Source organism: Hylobates moloch, unplaced genomic scaffold (assembly GCF_009828535.3).
Source record: "Hylobates moloch isolate HMO894 unplaced genomic scaffold, HMol_V3 SCAFFOLD_1, whole genome shotgun sequence".
NCBI lineage: Eukaryota > Metazoa > Chordata > Mammalia > Primates > Hylobatidae > Hylobates > Hylobates moloch.
In genome coordinates, this window is record NW_026652276.1 from 220,761,068 (window position 1) to 220,786,862 (window position 25,795).

Genomic DNA, 25,795 nt, shown 5'->3' on the forward strand with positions numbered 1-25,795 from the left:
TGACATGACTTATATTTACGGCTTTATAAAGCTATGCCCCTTTTTGAAATGACTGATATTTCCAGCCAGAGCATGGCATTTTAGAATATGCCCTGTTCTCTGTTGATCAGGGATCATGGAGGGTTCCCAGTTTCAGCTAATGAGGCCAAGGTCAACCCACAGGAGAGAAAACTGCTCCCTGGCCACAGACTGAACCACCAATTCTGGCCAGCTGCCTCATAAACACAGGCCCTGGTCATAATGGGATCCAGATGGAGGAGTGTGGACAGTCACAGCTGACATTCTACTGACCGTGACTCAGTGGAACACAGTTAGCTTGGGGCAGGCTAGGACTGGTGCTAAGGTCTCTGGTTTCTTCTTTCAGAGCCTATTTCTTTATAGCAGTGGTGGGATTTGAAACTAGGCTCTGAAAGACTGGAGCTTCAGAACTGAGCCTTAGAGACAGCAAGGTCATTAAACAAAAGAAAGCAAAATAAACAAAAAGCTATTCCCTCTAAGTCAATTCTGCAATCAAAGCATCGGAAAAGTTAAATGCACTAACAATGTCCACATTCATACTATCGGGGGGGGGTAGAACCCCCCATTATAATCTAGGGCCTTGTCCCTTCATTCCTGAGTAACAACAGTTGTCTCCTAGCCTCTGGCCCTCAACACATCCCCACAACTTTTTTTTTTCTTTGCCATTCCAATTGATTTATACCATCATTAATTTTCATTAAACTTCTCCTTTGTTCAAGAATTTACAATGGCTCCCAGCTCTGGCACTTTGGCTCAACCCAAGCCCCTCAAGCCTGTATTCAAAACTCTACTGTCAGGCTTCACTCACCGGATTATTACTTTCCAGTACAGGCCTTCGACTCCCGCCAGGTGTCACTGTCTAAGGAGTCACCATCATTTCTCCCATCTTCCCTTATTTATTCCAGTCTCCATGACCCCTAGACTTCCCCATCCCTATCTCATGTTAACTTCCCTATTAACCCATCCTGCAAAATCTTTCACTGACTTTTAATTTCTTGAACTGGCTTTGCTCATCATTGTTTCCCTAGAGTCTGGCAGAAAGTAGGTTCACAATAAATCTCTGTTGAATGACCAAACATTTAAAATATTGAAGCATCAGAATGACAGTCTTGGCAGTTGGTTTGTGTTTTCCATCTCCTCAAAGAGACTGTGAACTCTGCAAGATTAGGGATCATGCCTTACCCTCTGCACTCTGGAGCACATATCTACTACGGGACACTCAGTAATGAATGTTTGATGAATTGAACTGAAAATTAATCTTCACCCTGATATGGTTTGGATCTGTGTCCCTACCCAAATCTCATGTTGAATTGTGATCTCCAACGTTGGAGGAGGGGCCTGGTGAAAGGTGACTGAGTCATGGGGGCACACTTCCCCCTTGCTGTTCTTGTGATAATGAGTTCTCATGAGGTTTGGTTGTTTAAAAGCATGTAGCACCTACCCCACCTCTCTCTCTCTCCTTCTCCAGCCACATAAGACATGCCTGCTTCCCCTTCACCTTCCTCCATGATTATAAGTTTCCTGAGGCCTCCCAGCCATGCTTCCTATATATCCCGCAGAACTGTGAGTCAATTAAACCTTTTTTTCTTTTTTATAAATTACCCAGTAACAGGTAGCTCTTTATGGCAATGCAAGAATGGAATAATACACACCCCCACCTAAAACTACCATGAAATCAACTTGAAGACAGTCTCTGCACCCCAAAGAATCAGAAAAAAAGAAAAGGCCGGGCATGGTGGCTCACACCTGTAATCCCAGCACTTTGGGAGGCCGAGGCAGGCGGATCACAAGGTCAGGAGACTGAGACCATCCTGGCTAACACAGTGAAACCCCATCTCTACTAAAAATACAAAAAAATTGGCCAGGCATGGTGGCAGGCGCCTGTAGTCCCAGCTACTCAGGAGGCTGAAGCAGAAGAATGGGGTGAACCCAGGAGGTGGAGTTTGCAGTGAGTCGAGATCGTGCCACTGCACTCCAGCCTGGGTGACAGAGTGAGACTCCGTCTGAAAAAAAAAGGTTAGATTATTCTGAAAAAGTGGATTATTTGCTATTTTTCATGTCCTAATTTTTTATGTTCAATTTTTGGGTCCTGGTAACAGTCCTACGTGTTTCAAAAAACTCTAGACAAGAATATTTTGAATAATCCAGAGTAGAAACCAAAAAAACTATATATTTTAATCACTGATTACCCTTTGCCTGAATGGCATGTCTTTTTGTTTGTGTTTTTCCTGAGAGTGGAGTTTAACATTTGGTCTTATTTGTAGTTTACTGGTTCTGCTGATAATGGAAATGCCCCAGTACCAATTTACTGCTTGCTCAAAAAAAAAAAAAAACAAAACAAAAAACCTAAAAACCAACAAACGAAATGAAATGGCATCAATGTAGAATTAAATAGCGAAAGGGCAGGGGCGCCCAAGGTGAAGTAATACAAGCAAGGATTACCTGCAACTCTGTTCTTTTGGGTGTGAACACCTGAAAGGTGACACCATTAAGAAAATCCCTCTGTCCCTCAGAATACTGTTTCTCAAAGACTGGTCCTAAGACCTCCTGCCTGGCTCACCTCCAGTTCTCTGAGGCAAGTCTCTGTGGTGGTGGGTGTGGACTTTCTCCCAGGGTACTCCCAGGGAGCATCTGTTCCCAGCAACCTCTCCAGGAGATTCCTGTGCACAGTAAAGCCTGAGAACCTGGGCAGCTGACAGTTAACGACATAACTGACCTTCGAATTGGAAGGCAATACCCCTGCTTCAGACTCGAGAAAAAAACTTAAAAAGCAGCCTTTGTTTCCTGAAAAACACACCAGTGGGCTTGCCTCACAGAATACCAACAGCCAATGCAGCCAGGCACATGCCTGAGAGCTGGGGAAAACAGTTGGCTCTGGGGACACCACCTCCTTTTCCAAGTCCCCCAGGCGAGGATAACATATCCTTGTCTCACACCATTTCTGTGTCACTAGGTGGGGACAATGGTGGGATGAGACACTTAGCCCAGTCTCATGCAAAGTGACAGAGGGACACATAAGTACTCTACCTTTTGAAAGTCAGATGTCCTGGGATGATAATGTGCCCAGCTCAGATACAGGGGGCAGTGGGGAGAAAGTCCCCACCCACCACCTGCAGGACAAAGGCCAACCTGCCGGGAGGCTGGATGCACGGCATGCAATGACTTCTCCAGCCCAGGTGGCTCAAACACACAGCCATTCTCTCAAGATGCAGATGTAGCTGAAAGTGTCTGAAAGCGTCTTCTTTCTGGGACATGGGCCTTAACGATGGACAATTAAAGAGCTTTTCTTGACCCCTCTCTTTCCTATAAGAGGCAAAGCCATCAGGAAAATCAACCTGATGAACGTGGCCTAGAGCTGGCTGTCCCACACAGCTGGGACGAACAGAGACAGAGCACTAGAGACTGTCCTCGAAAACTTGATCTATATGGTGGCAAACCACTGTAGGGCTCAGACAAGGCCTGAGGGAGAAATAGAACATTGAGCCAACTTAGACATGAAGCCTCATTTCAGGCAGAAGAGCGGCCGCCTTTCCTGCTGACCGTATTTTTGGAACCAGGGCTGAGCATAGGGAGGCTGACATGAGGGCCTGAAGGTGACCACAGAAAGGAGAAAAAGGCCTTCTTGCTCACAATTTTAGGCAATCGTGATTTCAGGGGTGAAAAGAGGGTACTATCACAACTAAGCGGAGGGTCCTTCAGAGGGATGTGGCGATACAGGGGCCAGATGTGACTGTGCCTGTCATGAAGTGGGGAAAAGAGGGCTCCTGAGGGCGCAGGAACAGCCAGCAAATCAGCCTACCACACCCACCAGAGGCGTCCAAAAGGCCTGATCTCACCCACAGAGGGGGGCAGGAGAGGATCGCTGTGAGTCCAGGTGAAGGAGTCAGCCCTTCCCAGCCCTCACAGGCAAACTTTTACTGCTGCCGCAGGCTTCCTGAGCTAGGATCCCTGATTTTGCGACCTGTCTCCTCAGCACTAGGGGCACCAGCACCAGGCAGGAAAGCAAACAAAAACTGCAGAGTCCAAGGGGATGGGCAGGGAGGGCTCCAGGAAGCGTCATGTGGGCAGCAGAAGGCAAGATGACAAGGGGGTCTTAAGAATCCCCAATTCAGCTTACTCGATTCGCCAAGTTTTGCTCTAAGGATGTGCTGCCTTTTAAACAGAGTTTGTCGAAGTCTTTTTACAAGTCACCATGCTAGCTTTTAGTAAATGTTAATAACACTGGTATGTGTTCATGATGCAGCAATTCAGATGAACTAAATAAAAGCCCTAGCAGCCAAGTCAGGGGCTGTTCACCCTGAATTCAGGCCAAGAACTAGAAAGAGCCAGCCTTTGGCATGCTGAATTTACCAACCTAAATATGAAATGGCACAGCGGCCTCCCAGAGCCAGCACGGCACCAGCTAGCCCCCAATGGGGCTGGTACCCGGGACAGCCACCAGAGCTGGCTTTCAGAGGCCCAGGCACTCTCTACAGAGAACATGTGCTGTTGGTACTGGGCACCCAACCCTCCAGATTCACTCAACCATTGCCCATCCTTCTCCTCTGGAGACAAGGAGGTGCCCACCTTCCTTGGAGGCTCCTGCCCTAGGCTTACTTCTCCCTGCCATTCGCTCTGGGGCCAGCAGGGCAGAGAGTGGATGGCCTGGTCAGGACGAGGGAGCGGAGAGGAAGTGGAGGGGCAGCAGTAGACCCGTATGTCCGCACGGGGCCTGGTGGTGAAAGCACGGGCCAGTGGAGACCTTTCTGAGCATAGGAAATGAGCAGGAAAGGAATCCTCAGGGCAGGGCAGGGCAGAGAAGAGGCTCACAGAGAGCTGTTCTAACTCAGGAAATGCCTCCTAAAGGGAAGAGGGAAGAGACAGAAACAGCATGGGTGGAGAGGCCTCGAAACCTCCTGTGTGAGTCAGGATTAGGATGAAAGGAGACGCGGTGGAAGGTGGGAGGGCATCCGGGGACCTGAGCAGAGGGGCTGTTGCTCTCCCAGGGAAGGAGGGCCTGGTGCCCAGCAGGCTGAGGGAGGGGCTGGGAGGAGACTTGCAACAGCTCTGCCTGCAGCCAGGCTGGGGGCCCGGACAGGGAGCAAGAAGGGGAAGCTGGCCCAGGTTAGCCCCAGGAATGGGTGACAGGTCAGCTGTGTCGACACGGCCCCGGGGCATGTTCCAGCCTTCTCTCTGTGGCCTTGAAAGGCGCATGGAGAAAGCACATGGGCAAGCGAGTGTGGGGCAGGAGGTCTCAGCAGGATGGCCTCCGGGGACCCTGGTCTTCCTGCCTACATGGCACGCTCTTCAATGTGCATCCGTCCCATCTTCTCATGGGAGTTTCAGTTTTGTTTCTTGTGACCTCTGTCTCCACTGGACTGTTCGGCACCACCCCAAACACACCCCCAGGCTGGTTCCACAGAGCAGGATCTTGGTTTCCATCCCTGCCACCTCCCCGCTGCGCACCCACCATGGCCGGCCACGGAGTGACACACCTAAGCCATGTTACAGCCATGTTACTTCCCAGCCGCCCATGAGGCTGGTGAGAGGATTTCTCCCACTTCATGGGTTAGGAAATGAAGGCATGGAGAAATCAGGCAATTAGGAGAGGAGGGACCAGGTTCCCTCCAGCCTTTCCTGACTCCAAAGCCAGCACTCCAATCTCAGCTCCGTGTTGGCAGCAGTTCCAATCCTGACTGCATACAGGGGTCCCTGAAAAGCTTCCAGATACCCCAGGATGGCAAGGGCCCTGTCTACATCCCTATACCTAGCACTGTGCCTGGCACATGTTAGAAGTGAAATCAAAGCTTGTTGAATGACTGCATGTGTGAGCCCATGACTAAACACACTTCCCTGCCACGGACACTATCATTCCTCCATCATCCTGACCCAAAGCCTGGAGTCACCGCACCACAGGAGCCAGCCAGCTGGCCCCAGACTAGTCTCTCCCTTCCTCCAGCCCTTCTGCAGGTGGATAGACAAGGATCCTTCTCAGAACATCCCTTTCACCCCGTTACCTTATGTTGTTCAAGGTTTCCAGGGCTTGCTCTGGGTTTGAGGATACAGTTGCAATTCCTTGATCTGATATTTAAGACCCCAAGTGACCTGGTTCCAACCAGGCTTCCACTCACATCTCCCACCACTCACAAACTGTTCTGGCCAGGCGGGTGTCCTTCTTGTCTCCTATAAATTCCCACTAGTGTGACTGCGGACTGTGGATGGCACATCCCTCTCTCTCCACCACCTGTCTGGATCCTACCCATCCGGGAGGACGGAACTCCTCTGCTCTGCACCCCAGGTCCCAGGGAACCCTTCCAAGGCTGAACACCTACGCCACGGACCTTACCTGGCTCCGTTCTAATGTGACTTCTAATTGACATCGCAATGTGCACACGTCCTAATTTCCTAAGTGCATTAAGATCACTTGAAGGCAGGAACTGTAGACATATAATTTTATCTCCTCACAGTGACTAAGGTGGCACATTCTCTGTGAGTGCCACTGGGCATTCGGCAGTTCCTGTCTCCTTGTGGGTGGTCTTACCTGTAATATCTGGACTGCAAGTAGGTGGAGCACACAGCCTTGGACACGTGGCTGGCTGAACCAAAGTCGATGACCTTGACTCTGTATGGTTGTCTAGATGGATCCACCAGCATGATGTTTTCTGGTTTGAGGTCAGCATGGATAAGACCTAGGCTTTTGAGTTTCATCAGGGCTGTGGCTACCTGCTGGAGAACTGGGCGAATGTATTTGAGGGGCAAGGGGCTAAACTTGTTTTGCTTCAGAAAGTCATAGAGGTTCTGCTCCAACATCTCGAAGACCAAGCACGTGTGGTTCTTGTGCTGGAAGCATTCATAGGCCCGGACGAAGTTATAGTCATCGGCGCTCTCTGTGCTCAACCGGGCCAGGATGCTCACTTCGATTTGACCTTGTCGGGCATAGGACGGGTGGTTCTTCAGGATCTTGATGGCTACAATCTCATTGGTGCCCCGTTTCCAGCACTTGACCACTTGCCCAAACGTCCCTCGGCCCAAGAACTCTAAGACCTCGTAGGTGTTGGTCATGGAGCACAGCACCTCATGCTGCACCAGCTGATAGTCACCCTCGCTGTTGGAGCCGCTGTTTTTGGAGGTGGCAGTCGACGTGGTGGCAGTGGCGACAGTGGCCCCGCTTGCATTATTCTGAATCATGGGTGGATGCTCCTCGATGATCTGCACGCTGCTTGTGTTCTCGATCTCCTCGCTCTTACGCTTGAGTCCACATTTTTGGTAGGTATCAAGGAGGCTCACAGTGCTTCGACGCATTAGGTTGTGTGGTCCGCCGAGGACTTGCCCGGTGACAGAAGTGCTGCTTGCTGAGGTGACCACGATGTGCCCGGTGCTTCCTGGGAAGATGATGGTCTGCTCGTAAGGTAGGCTTGGGTTTGGGACCGGCAAGGAGGTGCTGACGGTTGTGGTGGCTGGCTGCGACGGGGGGATGTTCTTGCTCTGGCTATACACTTTGCTGTGGGAGCCGTACCCAGTCATGTCCCAGTTGGAACTCGGCTCTATTTTCAGTTTCTTCACGCTACAGAAGGCACTTGATTGAAGGGTGTGAGGGGAGAAAACTTGCACATGTGAGGCCATACCTACAAGGAAAGGAAAACGAAAAGTAAGTATCGGAGTCACCTTGGTACAAGTAAACCCAACAGATCCCCTTCAGTTCTCATCTGTGGCTTGGGCCATACAGAATATTTTCTTCCCACTTGAAAACAAGGTTGAAAAAGTGAATCTATTCCACCCAGAAGCACATTCTGGTCACTGAGTTTGTGGAACCAAGTGGTTCCAGAGTGCCACCTGCCACCATTAGGTGCCAGCAACACAGCTGAGACTCAGAAACAGAATTCCAATATCAGGACATAGGTCATCTTTTTTTTTTAATAAACATTATTTGTGACAGAAATGGATTCTTCCTCAGTTCTCCCTGGGTTGCTTTCTACTGAAACTCAGGAGGCTCTGCTAACTGTCACATACTCCGTTGCCCACATAATCAGCTCAGTCTTGTCCACAGACCCTGTCAGGTTTACTGGTTTGAGGAAATGTCTTCCCACACAGACCCCATCACCAGGCCACTCAGGATCTTCTGGATCCTGGATGAACCCTAATTACCACCTAGCATCTTAGTCATCAATTCTGTAGGGTTGAGTGGATCAGCAGTTGGTCTGACGTTTTTCATTTCAACAGCATAAAACATTTTATGAGCCTTACTGTAGGGACTGGGTAGCACAATTCGTGGCTCCATTCACTCGCGTTTCCTGCTAAATTCATATATCAATACATTTCTCTAGAAAGTACTATTTCTGTTTGTTTTTGTTTTGAGACCGAGTCTCGCTCTTGTCACCCAGGCTGGAGTGCAATGGCATGATCTCGGCTCACTGCCACCTCTGCCTCCCAGGTTTCAAGCCATTCTCCTGCCTCAGCCTCCAAAGGCTGGGATTATAGGCTCGTGCCACCATGCCCGACTAATTTTTGAATTTTTAGTAGGGATGGGGTTTCACCATGTTGGCCAGCCTGGTCTCAAACTCCTGACCTCAGGTGATCCACCTGCCTCAGCCTCCCAAAGTGCTGGGATTACAGACATGAGCCACTGTGTCTGGCCAGAAGTACTATTATTTCATACCAACATCTCATCCACAATTTAGATAAACTTAGAAACCTATAAGACTATTATTCTGGAACACTTGTACAAATTATGGTGATACTGAAACAAAAATTCATAGAAAATGTATTAGGCAAAATTAATAAGGTGATGAAGAAGGATAACTCCTTAAAGGTTAAAAGAGTAACAAACATTGCCCATCTTCTAAGCCACAATCAACAAACATTTCTCACAGAAGCACAAGGAAGTGCAGCTTCTGCAAGCCCCGTTGGTGGTTGGCTAGCCTAGTGTTCCTGTCTCTCTGAGCCCCTGGCATTACCTAGAGTGGTAATCCTTTCCACCCCATCAACCATCACCACCTTCTCTCTCAGTAGATGACCCAACTTCCACTTTGTCCAGAAGCCTGAGGTCAGCCTTACTTTCCTCCTTTATTTCCTTCTTCATTTCAGAACACTCCTGAATCTACATCATCCTCCATCCTTCATTCCTTCTCTCCAGTCTGAGAGAAAGAGGTGTTGCTCTTTTCCAGTACTAAAAAGTTCCCGATTCTCATGATCCATATTTGTCCCATTTTCTCTTGAACCTGCTTCCACCACTGTTCTTTCTCTTGTAGCTTTCCATTTCTGCATGTACTTAATTGGATCCAAGTACTTAGTAGGAACTTAATATGGCTGGCCAAATGAATCGGTCACCTCATCTTTTTCTTCTGCCTTCATGTGTGTGCACACACAAACTCCCAACATGGAAGGCAAAAGGAGTAACAGCCGCATTCCCCCCTCTTAATTCTTTCCCTCCTCTCACCTGTGATCAATGGTTTATGCTCCCTTTTCTTCAATGCCCACATCTTAATCCATCTCCCCCAACTTGTTAATGCACTACAGGCTCGTGTTCTTGAAGGTAAATGACTTCCTAATTGCCTAATCCAATGGCCTTGTTTCAGCTCGTTCTTCTTAACCTCTGCAACATCTGATACTGCTGACCACAACTTCCTTCTTGATGCTCTTCTCTGGACTTCAGTGAATCTGTAATCTCCCCATCCCGTGTCTGATTCCACACTGTGTGCTTGGATGGTTCCTCTTCCTCCTTCATTTTATTATTATTATTTTTTGAGACAGAGTCTTGCTCTGTCGCCCAGACTGGAGTGCAGTGGTGCTATCTCGGCTCACTGCAACCTCCACCTCCCGAGTAGCCAGGACTACAGGTGTGTGCCACTACGCCCAGCTAATTTTTATATTTTTAAGAGACGGGGTTTCACGTTGGCCAGGCTGGCCTCAAACTCCTGATCTCAAGTGATCCACTTGCCTCAGCCTCCCAAAGTGCTGGGATTACAGGTGTGAGCCACTGCACCCAGCCCTCTTCCTCCTTTCAAATGTTGGCATTTCCACCATTTTGACTCTGTTATCTCTGGCAGCTATCCTCCATTCAAGCAGTTTAAGCCGTCACCTCTGTGTAGGTGACCCCCACATGTTTATCACAGGCTGGGCTCTCCCTTAGAGGTTACAGTGATATATTGCTGCCTCCTGCTACAATGTCAAAGATACGCTTCAAAGCTGAACCCCTTATTTTTTCCTAAAAATCTAGCCATCTCACCCTCTATCCTAACATCTCCATGACTGTTCCAGTCACTTGGCTCCAAAACTACGAACTATGATGGTTCTTTACATTCATAGACAAAAAGGTGCTAAGCCTTATTAATTTCTCCTTCTTTCCTTCAAAACATCTCTTGCATCCAATTCTTTATTTCTGCTGTTGCTGCCACTTCCATAGTGAATGCGTTTATCACTTTCTAGAAGGACTAAAGCAAATCTAGACATCTCTTCTACCTGAGCACTCTGTCTCCCTTTAATTTGCCTATATTTGGCTACCAGATTAATCTTCCTAAAACATCTGTGAGCATGCCACTCCCCTCTCCAAACTTCCAGTGGCTCCTTAGTGTCAAGGAGATAAAGCTGAGAACTCGACACATTTACATGTTGATTCCAACTACCTTGTTAGCTCCAGCTCTACTAACCTTCCTGGGTCCTCAACTTGAATGAAGCTGGTCTATTAGCTGTTTCTAGAATGTCTCTTATACTTCTTATCTTCACAATCTTACACTATTCCTTTACCTGGCATGCCTTTGCTGCTTTTCTCAACTTATCCAAAGACCAGCCAGCTTAGATTCCTTCTCTTTCCAGACCACTCTAACCCAGTGATTATTCCCCAACTCACTGTTCCTACAGCACTTACCATATGTACCAACTGACCTCAGCTCTGACTTCCTAGGGGCAGTTCTGCTAACATCCAGCACCTGCTCGAAGCCCCACCTCCACCCTGGGCCCATGGATTTGCTGGAGGGTGTTCCCTTCTTGCTTCAATCCTGAACTCCGACCTCCACCTACGCACTGTGACTGCACGTCTGTAGGAATCCTCGTGCCTGACAAGACTATTCTGGCTTGCTTATTCAGAATCCGTACTTCACCCGTTTCTTCCCACTGTTCTTTTTGTTCAAGTCAACATCCCCCTTATTCTAAGTCAACATCCCCCTTATTCTAGAACAACACAGAATATGGCTATTCCCTGTTTATCAGTATCAAGTGAATATCCATATTGTTCTAGATGTTGTATACAATATAGAAATGACCAATTACTTGGCTTTCAGTAACTTAGCTGCTGAAGAGTCAAAGCAAAACAGCCATTTCCTTCATCCTTTCATGTCAAGCCTGCTACTTATTTTTCAGTCTTTAAGTACCTGGAAGGGGGTGGTCAGAGAGGGCAACAGCAGAAATACGCTGTTCATACATAAAGAAGGTGAGGTGCTAGTCTCTGTTTTCACTGTTTCAAAAAGATCTTGGTGGAAAGGCCGTCCACGGTGCAGAAGTGGAATTTTACAGAGGGGAAGAGAGTGGCTTATAACTTATTTGTTATTGGGATGACAGCCAAGGGTCATAAAATTGTGGAAATCATCACTGGCTGCCTCTGGTGACAGATGCCCAGGATCAGAGAGGAGGCCTGCATGGCTGGAAACACCCTGCACCACGGCCGGCTGCCTCAGACTCCAGCCTGGCCCGGTGTGGCCCCTGCTGCCCCTTTATGAAGTCAACAGCCGCTATTCCAACGACTGGACCCAACGCCCAATGCAGACGTGTTACCTTTGTTCTGTAGCAGAGGCCACTTTGTTTCAGGCAGCAAAATGCTCAAACAAGATATAGTTAAAGAAAGTCTTTAACAGTAATATTTTTTTAAATCCCTGAAACATCTTCGTAAGGAATAAGACACTGCTGGTGGTTTTGTAGCTTAATCTTAAAATAATCTTATGGCAACACACTTATTTCCAAACATTTCTCCTTGAGAGTATTTCTCTGGAACAAACCTTCCCTATTAGCTCTCAGAGAGTTGAGCCCACAACATATTACTTCTCTATTTATTCACATTCTAAAGTGAGAGACAATAAAGTGGGGGTGCAGAGGGGGACTCAATGTTTTTTTCCACTTGAAAGCAAAAGCTAAATGTCTCCTCTCATTTCTTTCTGTATTGACCTCTGGACTAGTCAAGGCTACTTCCTGCCTCATTTGTCAATATCCTTTTCAGGAAAAACAGAGGCTTAATGCACACTGTCAGTTTGATCCAGTGGCAAAATCTCAATTGCTTTTTAAATTATCTCTGCACTTCCTAGTTGGCTCTTGAAAGAGAAGGCGGATTTTACTCCTTCTAGGTGAGAGATCAGGGAGACTACTGTACCTGGGAGGGCAAGTTTTGAGCCCATGGGGAGCAGTAAGAGGAAACCAGGAGGTCACGGTAGGATAAATCTGCCACAACCACACCTGCTCCTAGAGGGATGACCCGACCCAGACTTTTCCACAAAAGCCTTAGTGGCCTCCCAAGATAAAACCTGTCAAAATGGCCACATTTTCATTCACTAAAGGACAGGGAATCACCATAACCTAGAACTAAAGCTTTTAACAAGTAGCATGCCTATTACCATACCACTCTGTCTCATAAACAGGCTGAAGTCATAAACACTGAACCTCAGATATGCATGGGGTTCTTACATGCTTATTAATTACACAGACACGAGTTCATGTGGCTGCTACAGAAGTGATAAGTAAAAAGCATTGAAGAACAAATTTATTAAAATTTAAAACAACTTCTATTACACAACTATATAAACTCTTCATTGCATATGACAAATGAAAAATAGCACCTATAAAACTGACATTAAAATATATCCTATAGTTAGAAGAATTAAAGTCCATTATTTGTAAGAGATTATTCCTTATTACCATAAAGCTGACAAAGTCTCTCATGCCGAAACAAATCCAGGTTACCCAGACTTAGGGTGCACTTTGATATGCTAAAGGCAATGAGGGTTCTGACCCTTCTTTTAGTTACTTTATTCAAATTCTCATTTTGCATTTATAAAAAGCATGTATGTAAGTCTGCATTTCAAAATACTATTTTTAAAACATCTGCCTTCTAGCCTTAATTATAGATGCCATTTATGTCTATAAAATGCTAGACTTGACTTCATCTGCTATTCCTCAGGATTCTTAAAACACTTATGAGTCTCCAGGTTTTAAAATCTTGAGTACTAAGTACATACCAGGCTCCAGGACAGATGTTTTATGGACAGGGTAAGCATACGTCCTACTGCCAGTTGGACGTATGCTTACTCTGTTAGGCCAATTCAATTATTCAGGGCACCCTCCCTAGTTTCATTCTCACAAAGGTCCTACTTTGAAAACTGGGAAGTCATGTGATGGGTTTAAGCTTCTGTGATAAGTGAAAAAAATCAGACCCTGACTCCAGAAGTTCAAACCTAGATCTAATTCTTTTTTTTTTTTTTTTTTTAGGGACAGGATCTCACTCTCTGTTGCCCAGGTTGGAGTGCAGTGGTGCAATCACAGCTCATTGCAGCCTCGAACTCCTGGGCTCACATGATTCTCCTGCCTCAGCTTCCCAAGTAGCTAGGACTATAGGAGCATAACACCATGCCTGGCTTCAAACCTATGTAATTCTATGCACCTTTTGGTTTCTCTTTGTCTTAATGTTTTAATGAGAAATTCATTTGCCTAGGGCTACAAATAATGTAATAATAAGAATACCTAAAAATCTTCATGATTTCTTGAAGTCTTAACTCACACAGTTACGGTTTTTTTTCTTTTTTCTTTTCTTTTTTTTTTTTTGAGACAGAGTTTCGCTCTTGTCACCCAGGCTGGAGTGCAATGGTGCAATCTCGGCTCACCGCAACCTCCGCCTCTCGAATTCAAGCGAATCTCCTGCCTCAGCCTCCCGAGTAGCTGGGATTATAGATGTGCGCCACCACGCCCAGCTAATTTTTGTATTTTTAGTAGAGATGGGGTTTCACCATGTTGGCCAGGCTGGTCTTGAACTCTTGACCTCAGATGATCCACCTGCCTCGGCCTCCCAAAGTGCTGGGATTATAGGCGTGAGCCACCGCGCCTGGCCAACTCACACAGTTTTTAAAAAAATGACATTTGTTAAGGGACTGGCTCATTTAGCGTATTTTTCCCCCATTATTTAGTTTCTTCATAACTTTATATTTCACAATTAGATGAACTGAAAAGTTGCTTCACATCTGAGTACATTTCCTTTCCATTTCACCACCCCTAAATAAATTATCTACTGGAAGATCAGACTACAAGGATGAGTGACGGTTCAACTACAATAAAAAAAAAATAAATTGAATTCAATTTCACTGAATTCTAGCAAAGCTCAAGCCCTGATTCCCAGGAAGGTGATCTCTAAAATAGTGGCACCAATTTTATTGGTATATAATATTTAATTTGGGTTTGGCAGATGTAAAACAGATTACTGCTCAGAATCCAGTTATATTATTCAAGAGAATGGAATCATGAACACCTGATTTTAAGAGGTACTAACTTCCTTACTTCCTAAAATCTTCTGGACACATGCTCTGGCTGAATAATGGGTACTTAACAGATGCTACAGATCTTTTTTTTTTTTCATAATAAAGAACTCAAAGGAAGGGTTAATTCCCATATTTAATGAAATGCCATATCTGTCTAATATAGACTATGCACATAAGATATAATAAAATTATACAATATGCCAAAAATATATGAATATTAGAAATATGCATCTAAATGGACATTTTTAAACACCTAGAAAAGGGTTAATCTGTATAACTCTTGAGAACCCTGGATGACATGGTGATCTAATACCTCAGGGGGTCAAAAAGTACTCAGAAAGTTTCCTTCATTGACATACTAAATAATATTCATAAAGTTTTAATAATCCTGCTTATTAAGTTTATATTTCACAAGGAGTACACAGATAATTTCAGGTTAGCCCATTCTAAATGCTACATTTCCAAAACAGTGTATACTGAATGTCCCTGGGGCTTTTATACCATTTTCAATCAATGTCTGTTTATCCACTGGTTGTATAATGTTAAATATATAGTATAGTCCACCAGAGCACAGCTTAGGATCAACCACAAGCTCTACAGAATTCTTTTGTCAATAATGACAATAACAATACCACTGATTGCAGCACTGGGCATTTGAAAAAAACAAAAAACATGAAATAAAATCAATCATCAAGTCTGTATTAAGGATCCTTACATAAAAATAGATTAGGGTTGAGCACAACAGGAAACACAAAGACATATAAGACATCGTCACTGACCTAAAGGAGCTTAGAATCTCATGGGGATTGCCAAGTACAATGCAAATTAAAAAGGACAGCTGGTAATTCTAAGGCAACATAAACAACTTGCCAAAGTATACACTAGAAGTTTAGAGGCAGGAGTCACTACGCGTTGTGGTCAGGCAAAGTTTCACAGCAGAGCTAAGACTCAAGCTGCAATTAGAAAGATGGGGCAGAAGGCTAGTGCTCTAAATCCTGCAAACAGGGTGTACTTCAGTCCATCAAGAGAGTGAGACTCATGGCGGGAGCGGCCAGCACTGCGGTCTCTGTCCTAGGAAGCTCAGGCTTTGCTTGGAGACAACCGAGGTGCGTTTGCATAGTGGCAATACAATAACGAATGCTAAAGCAATAAATAACCACCAGTATGCACTGTGCACACAACTACCTAGTTATCCAGAATTGTCATCTTCTGATAACTTCTATCTTCTAGAAGTAATTTCTAAATACTCAGAGACCTGGGGGGAAGCCCAACCATGAGAGCTGCTCTCCTTTCGCCTTCTCTCTCACTGGCTGCCATCTAACACATCATTAACAAGTGGTAGGTGACTGTCCTGATTGCCTTTGCTCTCTATATGTCAGACTCCAGGTGTTTACTCGATACAACAAAAATACAGCGTTTCCTTGTTTTAGAGATGAGTAAATGGAGCTATAATTTGTCCAAAGTCACTTTGCCTCTGCTAGCAGGGCTGGGATTTGAACTGAGGTCTGCCTGACTCCTAAATCCATGCCACCAGCCAAACTTCTTCATTCTTTAGGTTCTCAGACTAGAATCACCAAACAACGAGATGAGTCCCACACCAGCCAAAGGAAAAATGAGGGCTGACAAGTGAAGGAAGACAGATTGAAACTACAGGACACACCTGACTATACGTCACCTGATAAAATAGTGGATGTCAACAACAATGACCCTAAGTCATCTCTCATTTCTGTATCTTCTGGTTATGACATCTGAGAAATATAACCATAAGAAATGATTAAAATAAAATAATTTACCTATTTAAAGAGGTAACCACTGCTTATCTGATGCATAAGGGGTCAGTGCAGAGAACTGGCCTTGAGTAAGAAGAGCCGGGCTAAGGGACCTTGGGCAGGTGCTCAGCCAGTGGGAAGGCTGGTCCAGAGGGGTAAGGAGGACCTGGACTAAGGAACTGCCTGAGAAAACAGGAAGCAGCAGAAATATAAGACTTTGCAGAGGAGAAAAGACATGCTGACAGATGAGATGGGAGAGCAAAGAGAGGACTAGAACACATTTGGGGGGCCAGAAGGAGTAGGGATCCACGAGTGAGAAGGAAGATGGGAAGTGGAGTTAAAGTGTTGGGGGAGGGGAGAATGGAATCTGTTTTCAACAAGTTGAATTATGAGCACTAACGGGATATCTACGTTGAAATGTCCAGTGTTCAGCTATTCATACTGAAACTCTGAGGCAAGAAATTGCTTAATTTACTGAAGTGTCAGGAGCTAGTGGTCTTTCCTAATCAGCACCCAGTTCCTACTTGCTAGGTTGAATTGTGAATGACGATCACCCACTTTGAAAAGAGAATGGAAATCAATAGGATGGGCTGAGCCTGCATGGGATTAACTGGAAGGGGAAGAGAGCAAGGCGACCCTGAACCAGTTCATGGGTAAGGCCAAAGACAGAGGGACACAGCCAAAAGACCAGCAGGACAGAATGAGAAATAGCAAATGGGGAAAAGATCTAAATCAAAGGTTCAAGCCCCAAAGGGACTAAGAGAATGGTGCTGCTGACGGTAAGAGCACAGGCCAGCTAGAAGAGCTTGGTTTGGGACAGATTTTATTTTAGGCATTAGTAACAAGAAAGAGGAAATGTTCTATATGCAACAAGAAAAAAGCCAGGTTAGGAAATGGGTGCAAGGTCATGGCTGGAGATGTGGACCTGAAGGCTGTCATCAACACCTCGGTGGAAATGGAGTCCCTGTGAGTAAAGCTGTTTCCCAGGAGAAATGCTGTAGAAAGTAGAGCAGATGGCAAATTAAGTAATCCTCGGGGGCAGAGACATTGTCAAATAGTATGAGGAGGACAATATGAGTCACAGGGAAACATCAAGGATGAAATGATGATAAACACAATTAAGGGATTGATCCAGGAGAATGAAAACAGAGAAAGAGCGGCAGAGCCTGGCTGGGAATGAGCCAATAGCCCTCTTTTCCCACAGGGTCAGGAGCAGGGAAAGAAGGGTGCTCTCCTGGGAAGAGAACAAAATGCACCATGTCACGCCTCCTGCTCTTCCAAGAAATGTGGTTCTCTTAAGAACTTTCAAAATCTTTTATGTCATCTGCCTTGAATCTGCAAATGCTACCATAAGCTGTGTTTCTTTGATTGAGAAAACATCCTTTTCCTAACATTTGCAAATTCCCCACACATCTATCTACCTATTGACTCATTATTTGTCAGAGTTACACGTTCAGACTTAATTCTCTTTCTGCAAGCTGCTAACTTGGCCCCAAATAACTCCTTTTGGTAACTCTGCTATACTGCTTTGAATGAAGCCATCAACCACTGTGGGTGAGCCAGCCTTGCCCTGCAGTGGCTGAGTACAGACAACCCATAATTGTTTATCTACAGGACATGGTGTCAAGAGCTCATAAGCAATCTGAAAATTCCCAATCCAATCCAGTGCTGAAGCAGACACTGATAAGACACAAATGCTTTTTCAGTTTCTTTCTCAGTTTCCCAAGTAGCTGGGATTACATGTGTGCGCCATCATGCCTGGCTAATTTATTTTTATTTTTTTATAGAGACGGGGTCTCCCTATGTTGTCCAGGCTGGTCTCGAACTCCTGGGCTCAAGCGATCCTCCTGCCTCACGCTCTCAAGGTGCTGGGATTATAGGCGTGAACCACTGTGCCTGGCTGGGTTAAGAACCTTAATTATTTAGAAAAACACAAAACACCACTTTCTAAACATAGCATATGAATCTGCCAGGGTTGGGGTACCAAAGCACCACTGACTGGGCAGCTTAAACAGCAGACGCTGTCTTACAGTTCAAGAAGCTGGAGTCCAAGACCAAGGTGTCGGCAGGGCTGGTTCCTTCCGAGGGCTGGAAGGGAAGGGTCTGTTCTAGGCCTCCCTCCTTGGCTCACTGATGACTGTCTTTTCTGTGTGTCTCTTCACATCATCTTCCCTCTGTGTGTATCTGTGTCCAAATTTCCCTTTTAATAAGGACATCAGTTGTATTGGGTTAGGGCCCACCCTGATGACCTCACTTTAACCTGATTCCTTCTATAAAGTCCCTACCTCCAAATAAAGTCACATTCTGAGATATGGAAGGTTAGGAATTTAAGGTATGAATTTGGGGGGGGGGGGACACAATTCAACCCATAACAATAGTTTTAAGGAAACCAAAAGCATTTTACTAAAGTATAATTTTCTCAGGTTAAATAATTACCATATTCCAAAAGAAGTATCTTCGGTTTTCCCTTCTTGGAGATAAGACATTTCATTTTGTGCTTTCTCTATATCTTACCTTAAAGGACCTATAAGTTCATTTCAATTAGTCTAATATCATAGCTGGAAACAAATAAAAGCATACTGTCTATTTTAAATTAAGCTCTGCATGAGTTGATGTTACAACGCTTCTGAAAAAGGCCATATAGGAATGTATCTCTCAATCTACTGAGGAGCAACTGTAGTCATTTTGGTATAAAAGAGAATTGGGGCCAGGTGCAGTGGCTCACACCTGTAATTCTAATGCTTTGGGAGGCCGAGGTGGGTGGACTGCTTGAGCCCAGAAGTTCAAGACCAACCTGGGCAACACGGTGAAATCCTGTCTCTACAAAAAACAAAAAAAATTAGCCAGGTGTGGTGGTGCACACCCATAGTCCCAGCTATTCGAGAGGCTGAGGTGGGAGGATCACTTGAAGCTGGGAGGCAGAGGTTGCAGCAAGCTGTGATTGCAACACTGCACTCCAGCCTGGGTGACAGAGTAGACCCTGTCTCTGAGAGAGAGAGAGAAAGAGAGAGAGACAGAGAGAGAGAACTGGGAGTGGCTTATTAATAACACAAAAACTAGGTTTCCAGTTTTGATTCCGTGTGTGTCTGAGGCAGAACCTAAGTAGGCCCCAAAAGCCACCTCAAGAGTTGCTGGCAGCGGGCGGACAAGTTCAGGCCATCCCTCTTCATGCCCCTCAGCATCGAGGAGGAGCCCCGGCTTGGTTCTTCCTCGTGCGCCCTCGCTCACCTGCGATCCACATTGTTCCGTTTTTCAACACTGCATTTTCTCTCCAATGGAGGATCTCAAGAAGACAACCTTTTAAATAAACTTGGTGGGATGAAAAAGGCAAACACCCACAAACTATAAAAACAAAATCAGCTGTACTTCTGGTTTCAACCCAGAGGAATTCCATTTAAATCCACATTTTTTCAAAGATCTAGAAGGCTGCTCACTTTGTCCCTGAAATGTTCTAAATGAGGACGGTTAAAGTTTCAGCAGTACCAGTTTTCAGGTGTTTGAGTCACAAACCTTTACAAAAGCACTTTCCCTGAATTTTTCAGCCACTTCCTAACATGACATACCAATGTCCCTCCATTCACTACTGGTTCAAAATCCTCACTGACCACCTCAAGAGACAAGTAAACCAGACCTGCAGCAGATACTGAGGAGGCCAGGTGTGTGCCTGGCAACGGAAGGTAAACCTCAGATGGACTTTTCCTATCCTTTAGAAATGTTTGGTAAAGTCTAAATCAAGACTAAAAATCTGGTAGGCTTTTTCTCTTCTGTGCAAAAGTGAATTTGTTAGCCTTAAATGTCTGGTACTATGTTGGTAAAGTAAAATGATGCGTTTTACTAACTGAACACCCATTTCCGGCCCAGTCCACAGCTGAGGTGCCTTTTTGAGCTACCTCAGGTTCTACTTCAGAAATGTTTGCCGCACACAGAATCAGAACTGGAAATCTACTCTATTCCTTCCCATTTTGGTGTTCTTGTTACCATGTCACTGCTAATTTTTTCTCTCTTTTCTTTTTTTTGGAGACAGGTCTGGCTCTGTCACCCAGGCTGGAGTGCAGTGGTGAGATATCGGCTCCCTGCAACCTCCACCTCCCAGGTTCAAGCGATTCTCCTGCCTCAGCCTCCCGAGTAGCAGGGATTACAGGCATGCGCCAACATGTCCGGCTAGTTTTTGTATTTTTAGTAGAGATGGGGTTTCACCATGTTGGCCAGGCTGGTCTCAAACTCCTGACCTCTGGTGATCCACCTGCCTCGGCTTCCGAAAGTGCTAGAATTATAGGCATGAGCCGTCGCACCTGGCCCTAATTTTCATTTAAACTAAAAACCGTGCAGATTCTATTACTATGTGTCCTCCCAAAAGATATGTTAAGTCCTAACCCCCAGTACCTGTGAATGTGATCTTTTTTGGAAATGGGGTCTTTTCAGAGGTAATCAAGTTACAGTAAAATCATTAAGGTGAGCCGTAATCCCATGACTGGTGTCTTTATAAGAGGAGACACAGACATACACACAGAGTGGGGGCCACACAGCGACAGAGGCAGAGACCGGAGCAATGCAGCTGTAAGCCAAGGGATGCCCAGCATTGTTGGGAGCCATCAGAAGCCGGGAGAAGGCAAGAAGGGGATTTACCTGGAGTCTTCGAGGCAACGTGGCCCTGCTGACTCCTCCAAAACTGTGAGAGAAGACACTTCTGTTGTTTTAAGCCACCTATTAATAGTTTGTGTTAATTTGTTACAGTCACCCTATGAAACTAGTACCCTCTGCAAAATAAGTCAGGATGTATTTCGTTGAAAAGGCATGTCTGCACTCAAGCTATGATAAAGTATTTATAACAATCGCAAAGTGATGCTGGCCAAATGGCAGGTTGCCCTCTCAGCCTCCCGGCCTGTGTCTGTGGCCTCTTGGTTGAAAAGCAACAGAAGCATCTACAGCTTTACTCCCACGTTTTAGTCTTAATTCCTGCCAGGGCACTATACACCTCCTCTCCTTATGCAAATATATTTGTTCATTGTGATTGAGGTTTGACTTCAAAACAATAAAATTTCTAAGGAAGGCATCTAAAGTTCGATCTGTTCTCATCAGCGACGTCCACAGTTAAGAGGCCACAGACAGCACTTCCTCAAACCTGCCTTTTCTAAACCTCAACTTCTTGCTGAGTTATACAAAGAAACCAGGACAAAAGGCTGCCATCTGGGTTCTGCGCTCAGTGCAACACCTGTTTGCACACCCCTTGTACTCATGTTTATGTATTTCTTTGAGCATTTCTCTCATAGGCTGTTCTCTAGCTGCAAAGAAAACTTTGTGAAAGATGTTTTGCAGACACAGTGATGCCGGGGATGTGAGATGCAGAAAACCCTTTCCCCCGGGCTCTCTTTAAATACAGGATTCATTTCATCCCCCTCTTAAAGCACAATAATCCATCCTTCTTACTTGATTTAAATAGCAACTGCTATTTACAACAGGAGCTCCATGTTACAACTCTTTTGTTCCTTGGAGAATTGTTTCATTCCCCTCAGTTGCCTTTAACTGACATCTGACTAAACTCAATTAGGGATCAGTTTGGGAAAGGTACCACCTCCACAACTCACAGGGAGAGGGGAAGAGCAGGAAGAAACAAAAGGAAGAAAGCTGGAGTGTGGGGAAAGTTGGCAGGGATGCTGAGAGGAAAAGGAAAAAGAAACTAAAGATGAGAAAAAGGTGAGAAAAGAGAAGGCAAGTGAAATCATATTGGGAGCACACTCAGAATAATAAAGTAGCATTGTAATGTGCTTTGTAAACTATAAAGCATGATAAAAATGCAATGTGGCATTATTTGCAATATTTAAATAGGTGCTTTTGTGTGTGTGTTTGCAGATATGAAAATCAGCTGGTTACAGGGATCCCTTGGCAGGGCAACCAGTGGCCCATTCTAAGCTGTGCAAATTAAAGTGGGTTCTGTGGTCTGTTGCAAGGACATTTTTCTACTGTGAGTCACTGTCATCAAGCCAGTCCTGGCATTATTACCCAACAACTCCATGGCACTGAGCCACTTACACCCAGTGCTGGGAGGAGGTGCCCACTCAGATAATAATGGTTCTTGCAGTGGGGCGCCTTCCCCACGTACATCTAAGATGTCTGATAGCTCTCCTATGTCTTGTTTTAAAACAGACAGGATGGCATTTGGTGATGCAGGCCATCCCTATCTTCATAGGGGGCTGTATTCCAAGAGCTCATTTTCAGATTGTTTCTGCATTCTCAACAACTAGGTCAGATGCCATGCTGCCCTTTCTAGCTGTGTGATCTCAGCAAGTTACTTAACCCTTTTCTGCCTCAATCCCCTCATCTCTAAAGTGGAGACAGTAATCATATTTCATAGGGTCCTTGTGAGGAGTAAATGAACATATATATATAACTATATATAACATATATTATATATATGACATTATATAACATAATATATATAACATATTATGTGTGTGTGTGTGTGTGTGTGTGTGTGTGTGTGTGTGTATAAAATAGTGAGTCCCTGATATGGTTTGGATCAGTGTCCCCACCCAAATCTTAAATTGTAATCCCCAGTGCTGAAGGTGGGGCATGGTGGGAGGTGACTGGATCATGGGGGTAGTTTCTCAAGAATGGTTTAGCATCATTCATCTTGGTACTGTCCTTGCAATGGGAATGAGTTCTCTTGTGAGATCTGGTGGCTTAAAAGTGTGTGGCACCTCCCCCCTCACTCTCTCTTGCTCCTGCTCTGGCCATGTCAAAGGCTGGCTCCTCCTTCACCTTCCACCATGACTGTAAGTTTCCTGAGGCCTCCCTAGAAATTGAGCAGATACTAGCATCATGTTTCCTGTACAGCCTGCAGAACCAGAAGCCAATTAAACCTCTTTTCTTTATAAATTACCCAGACTCAGGTATTTCTTTACAGCAATGCAAGAATGGACTAATACAGTCCTAAACAAGTGTTTAGTGAAAACTGAGGGGAGGGTGGTCAGCTAGCTCCCCGAGGCCTAGCTAACACAGAATAGAATTTACTTTCAAAGCTTCTGCATCTCTTTTCCATGTAACATTTTAACCAAAAGCACTATCCTTGGTCATAACTGAGACCCAGTATCTATGTATAATATGCTTATTGCAGATTTGTATCTACTGTATAAACAATGATCTCAACTTTTTTGATTAAGCACTTAATCAGGGGAAAAAAGAATACTCCTGATATACGTGATTTTTATAATTAAAAATAATCTATGTTTTACTTTCCAATACAGTATTGTTAACCAAAAACACAAATATAGAAAAATTTAAAGGATAAAGTGAGATAAAATATACATATTCAGATTTTCTTCTGTATCCTAATACGTCGTCTTGCACCCTTTACTTTGAAAAGCTGTGCTGTAATTCAGGTAAGCTAAGCCATGTAACTTAGAATTAGTCTTGGCCAAATGATCCACCTTGGACAATAAAAAGTACGCAAGAAGTAGCATTCCCAGGCAAAAGCCTTTCCGGCCAGCGTGTGACTCCTCTTTCCCTTATATTACGGTAACCACCCATGTTCTCGGGAGGAGTAGCTCCTTTGCCTGGTTAGTGAAAGAGGATAACAAAGAGCAGAGACCCCAGCTGACCCAAGATGTGGTGCAAGTGTGAAACAAACCTCTCTTGTTTGTTACTGCTGTATAACTTAGGTCATCCTAACCAGTGCTGGAATATTCCTTAATGCTGCCGTCCCTAATGAGTCACAATTAACGTGGTTTAGTGTAATTCTATTGTGATGCACAGCATGCTCACCTAGCAAAACCAGAGCACACGTTTTTAAAGACAACGTTAAAATTCTGAAATAGTTCAGTCCCTTTCTTCCATATTTTAGCATCACTTCCATTCCCCAGGAGAATGCTTCAGGAGATCAATGTGTCAAATGATGAAACTACTCTCATCACCACCAGTGTTAGTGATTTCAAGTGTGCACGTACTAATCCCCCACCTAATAACTTTTCTGAACAAGTGGAAGGCACGGGATCTTCAGTGACAAATGCTCTGGTTTGGTTTGCAAACTTTGACGCAAATCACTCTCTGGTGACTAAAATGGGAAGATGCCCTACAGGAGTCTGGCAAGCTGCATACAGGCCTAAGTGCCTCCATGGGAGAATCAGCTTTTACCCTGGGCTGATGTTTTCTCTGGGAAAAATGGACTTTCCACACCCTGCCCCCTAAATGCATTCCCATGCTCCATGACGCCACGGTTGTGTTCTTGGTAAAGAATATTTAAGTTCTGACATCATAATAACCATGGGTATTATTCATGGTAAGCTCACAAGCCTGGGAAGGCACATTCTGTACTCTCTTTATCACTGAAGTCAGCAATGGTTTTAAAAATAGCATGGCTCACACACCCAGGGGACCACTGATTCATTAATGGACAAATACACACTATTGTGGACTCCTAACTTGTATGGTGTTTTAGATTGTGATTTCTAGAATCAAGGCACACATATTTATCATTTCCCTCATAGGAGTGTTATGCTGTACTAATTTATAAATAGAGATCTGCAGATCCTAAAAGAAAGAACCCTCAAAAATTACAAAACCAGGATCTGACAAGCCATATGATTTGTGACTCCAAAATGACGTAAAATGTAATTAATGAGAGTATCTACCAACTTGGTATAACTATGATATGTCATACCTAAATAAAGAGAGATGATGTTACAAAGATAATTAACACTAATCTTAGTGAAGTCTAGAAATAAGTCATAGGTTTTTCACTGTCGAGGGGGGAAGGGAATATTTGATTCTAGATATCTCATGCAGGTTCTTTAAGAGAAGCATCCCATGAGCAGAGAATGTTTTCATGATTTATAAATACATTTAGAAGTACATGGCCGGGCGCGGTGGCTCACGCTTGTAATCCCAGCACTTTGGGAGGCCGAGGCGGGCGGATCACGAGGTCAGGAGATCGAGACCATGGTGAAACCCCGTCTCTATTAAAAATACAAAAAATTAGCCGGGCGTGGTGGCAGGCGCCTGTAGTCCCAGCTATTTGGAGAGGCTGAGGCAGGAGAATGGCGTGAACCCGGGAGGCAGAGCTTGCAGTGAGCCGAGATCGCGCCACTGCACTCCAGCCTGGGCGACAGAGCGAGACCTCGTCTCAAAAAAAAAAAAAAAAAAAAAAAAAAAAAGACGTACATGACGACTTAAGCCTTTTGCTTAAATTCTGTGCTAAATAAGCAACTTTCTCATCTCTTACTGGGATTCCAGAGAGGACCTTCTGACCAAGGAGAAAATACCTTGATATGTAGGCCTAGCTTCCCTGGATGCTAGGATTATCTCTCTTTAAATGATTCAGATTGATCCATCAGCCCTTTATAGAATTAGTTAGTATGAACCAGTCTTTTAGAACCCAATAATCCTTAAATTTATGGAGTCAAATTTCCAAATCTGCTAAGCTGAGGACTGTAGAGGACAGAGTGAGCAGCATCCAGGAATATCTGCTGAGCACCTACGATGTCCAAGCACCACTCCAAGAGTGGCAGGTGACCACTGGCATTGTGA

At 44.9% G+C, this 25,795-nt stretch overlaps 1 protein-coding gene across 6 annotated transcripts in view; it reads right to left on the reverse strand.

Annotated features, from left to right (window-relative positions):
- Positions 1-25,795, reverse strand: part of HIPK2 (homeodomain interacting protein kinase 2) — a 205,433-nt gene that overhangs the window by 137,262 nt on the left and 42,376 nt on the right. For all 6 annotated transcript variants that reach the window (XM_032761917.2, XM_032761916.2, XM_032761915.2 and 3 more), the window contains one exon: positions 6,539-7,622. In XM_032761917.2, the coding sequence (XP_032617808.1) occupies positions 6,539-7,622 (1,084 nt within the window). The remainder of the gene's footprint in view (positions 1-6,538; positions 7,623-25,795) is intronic.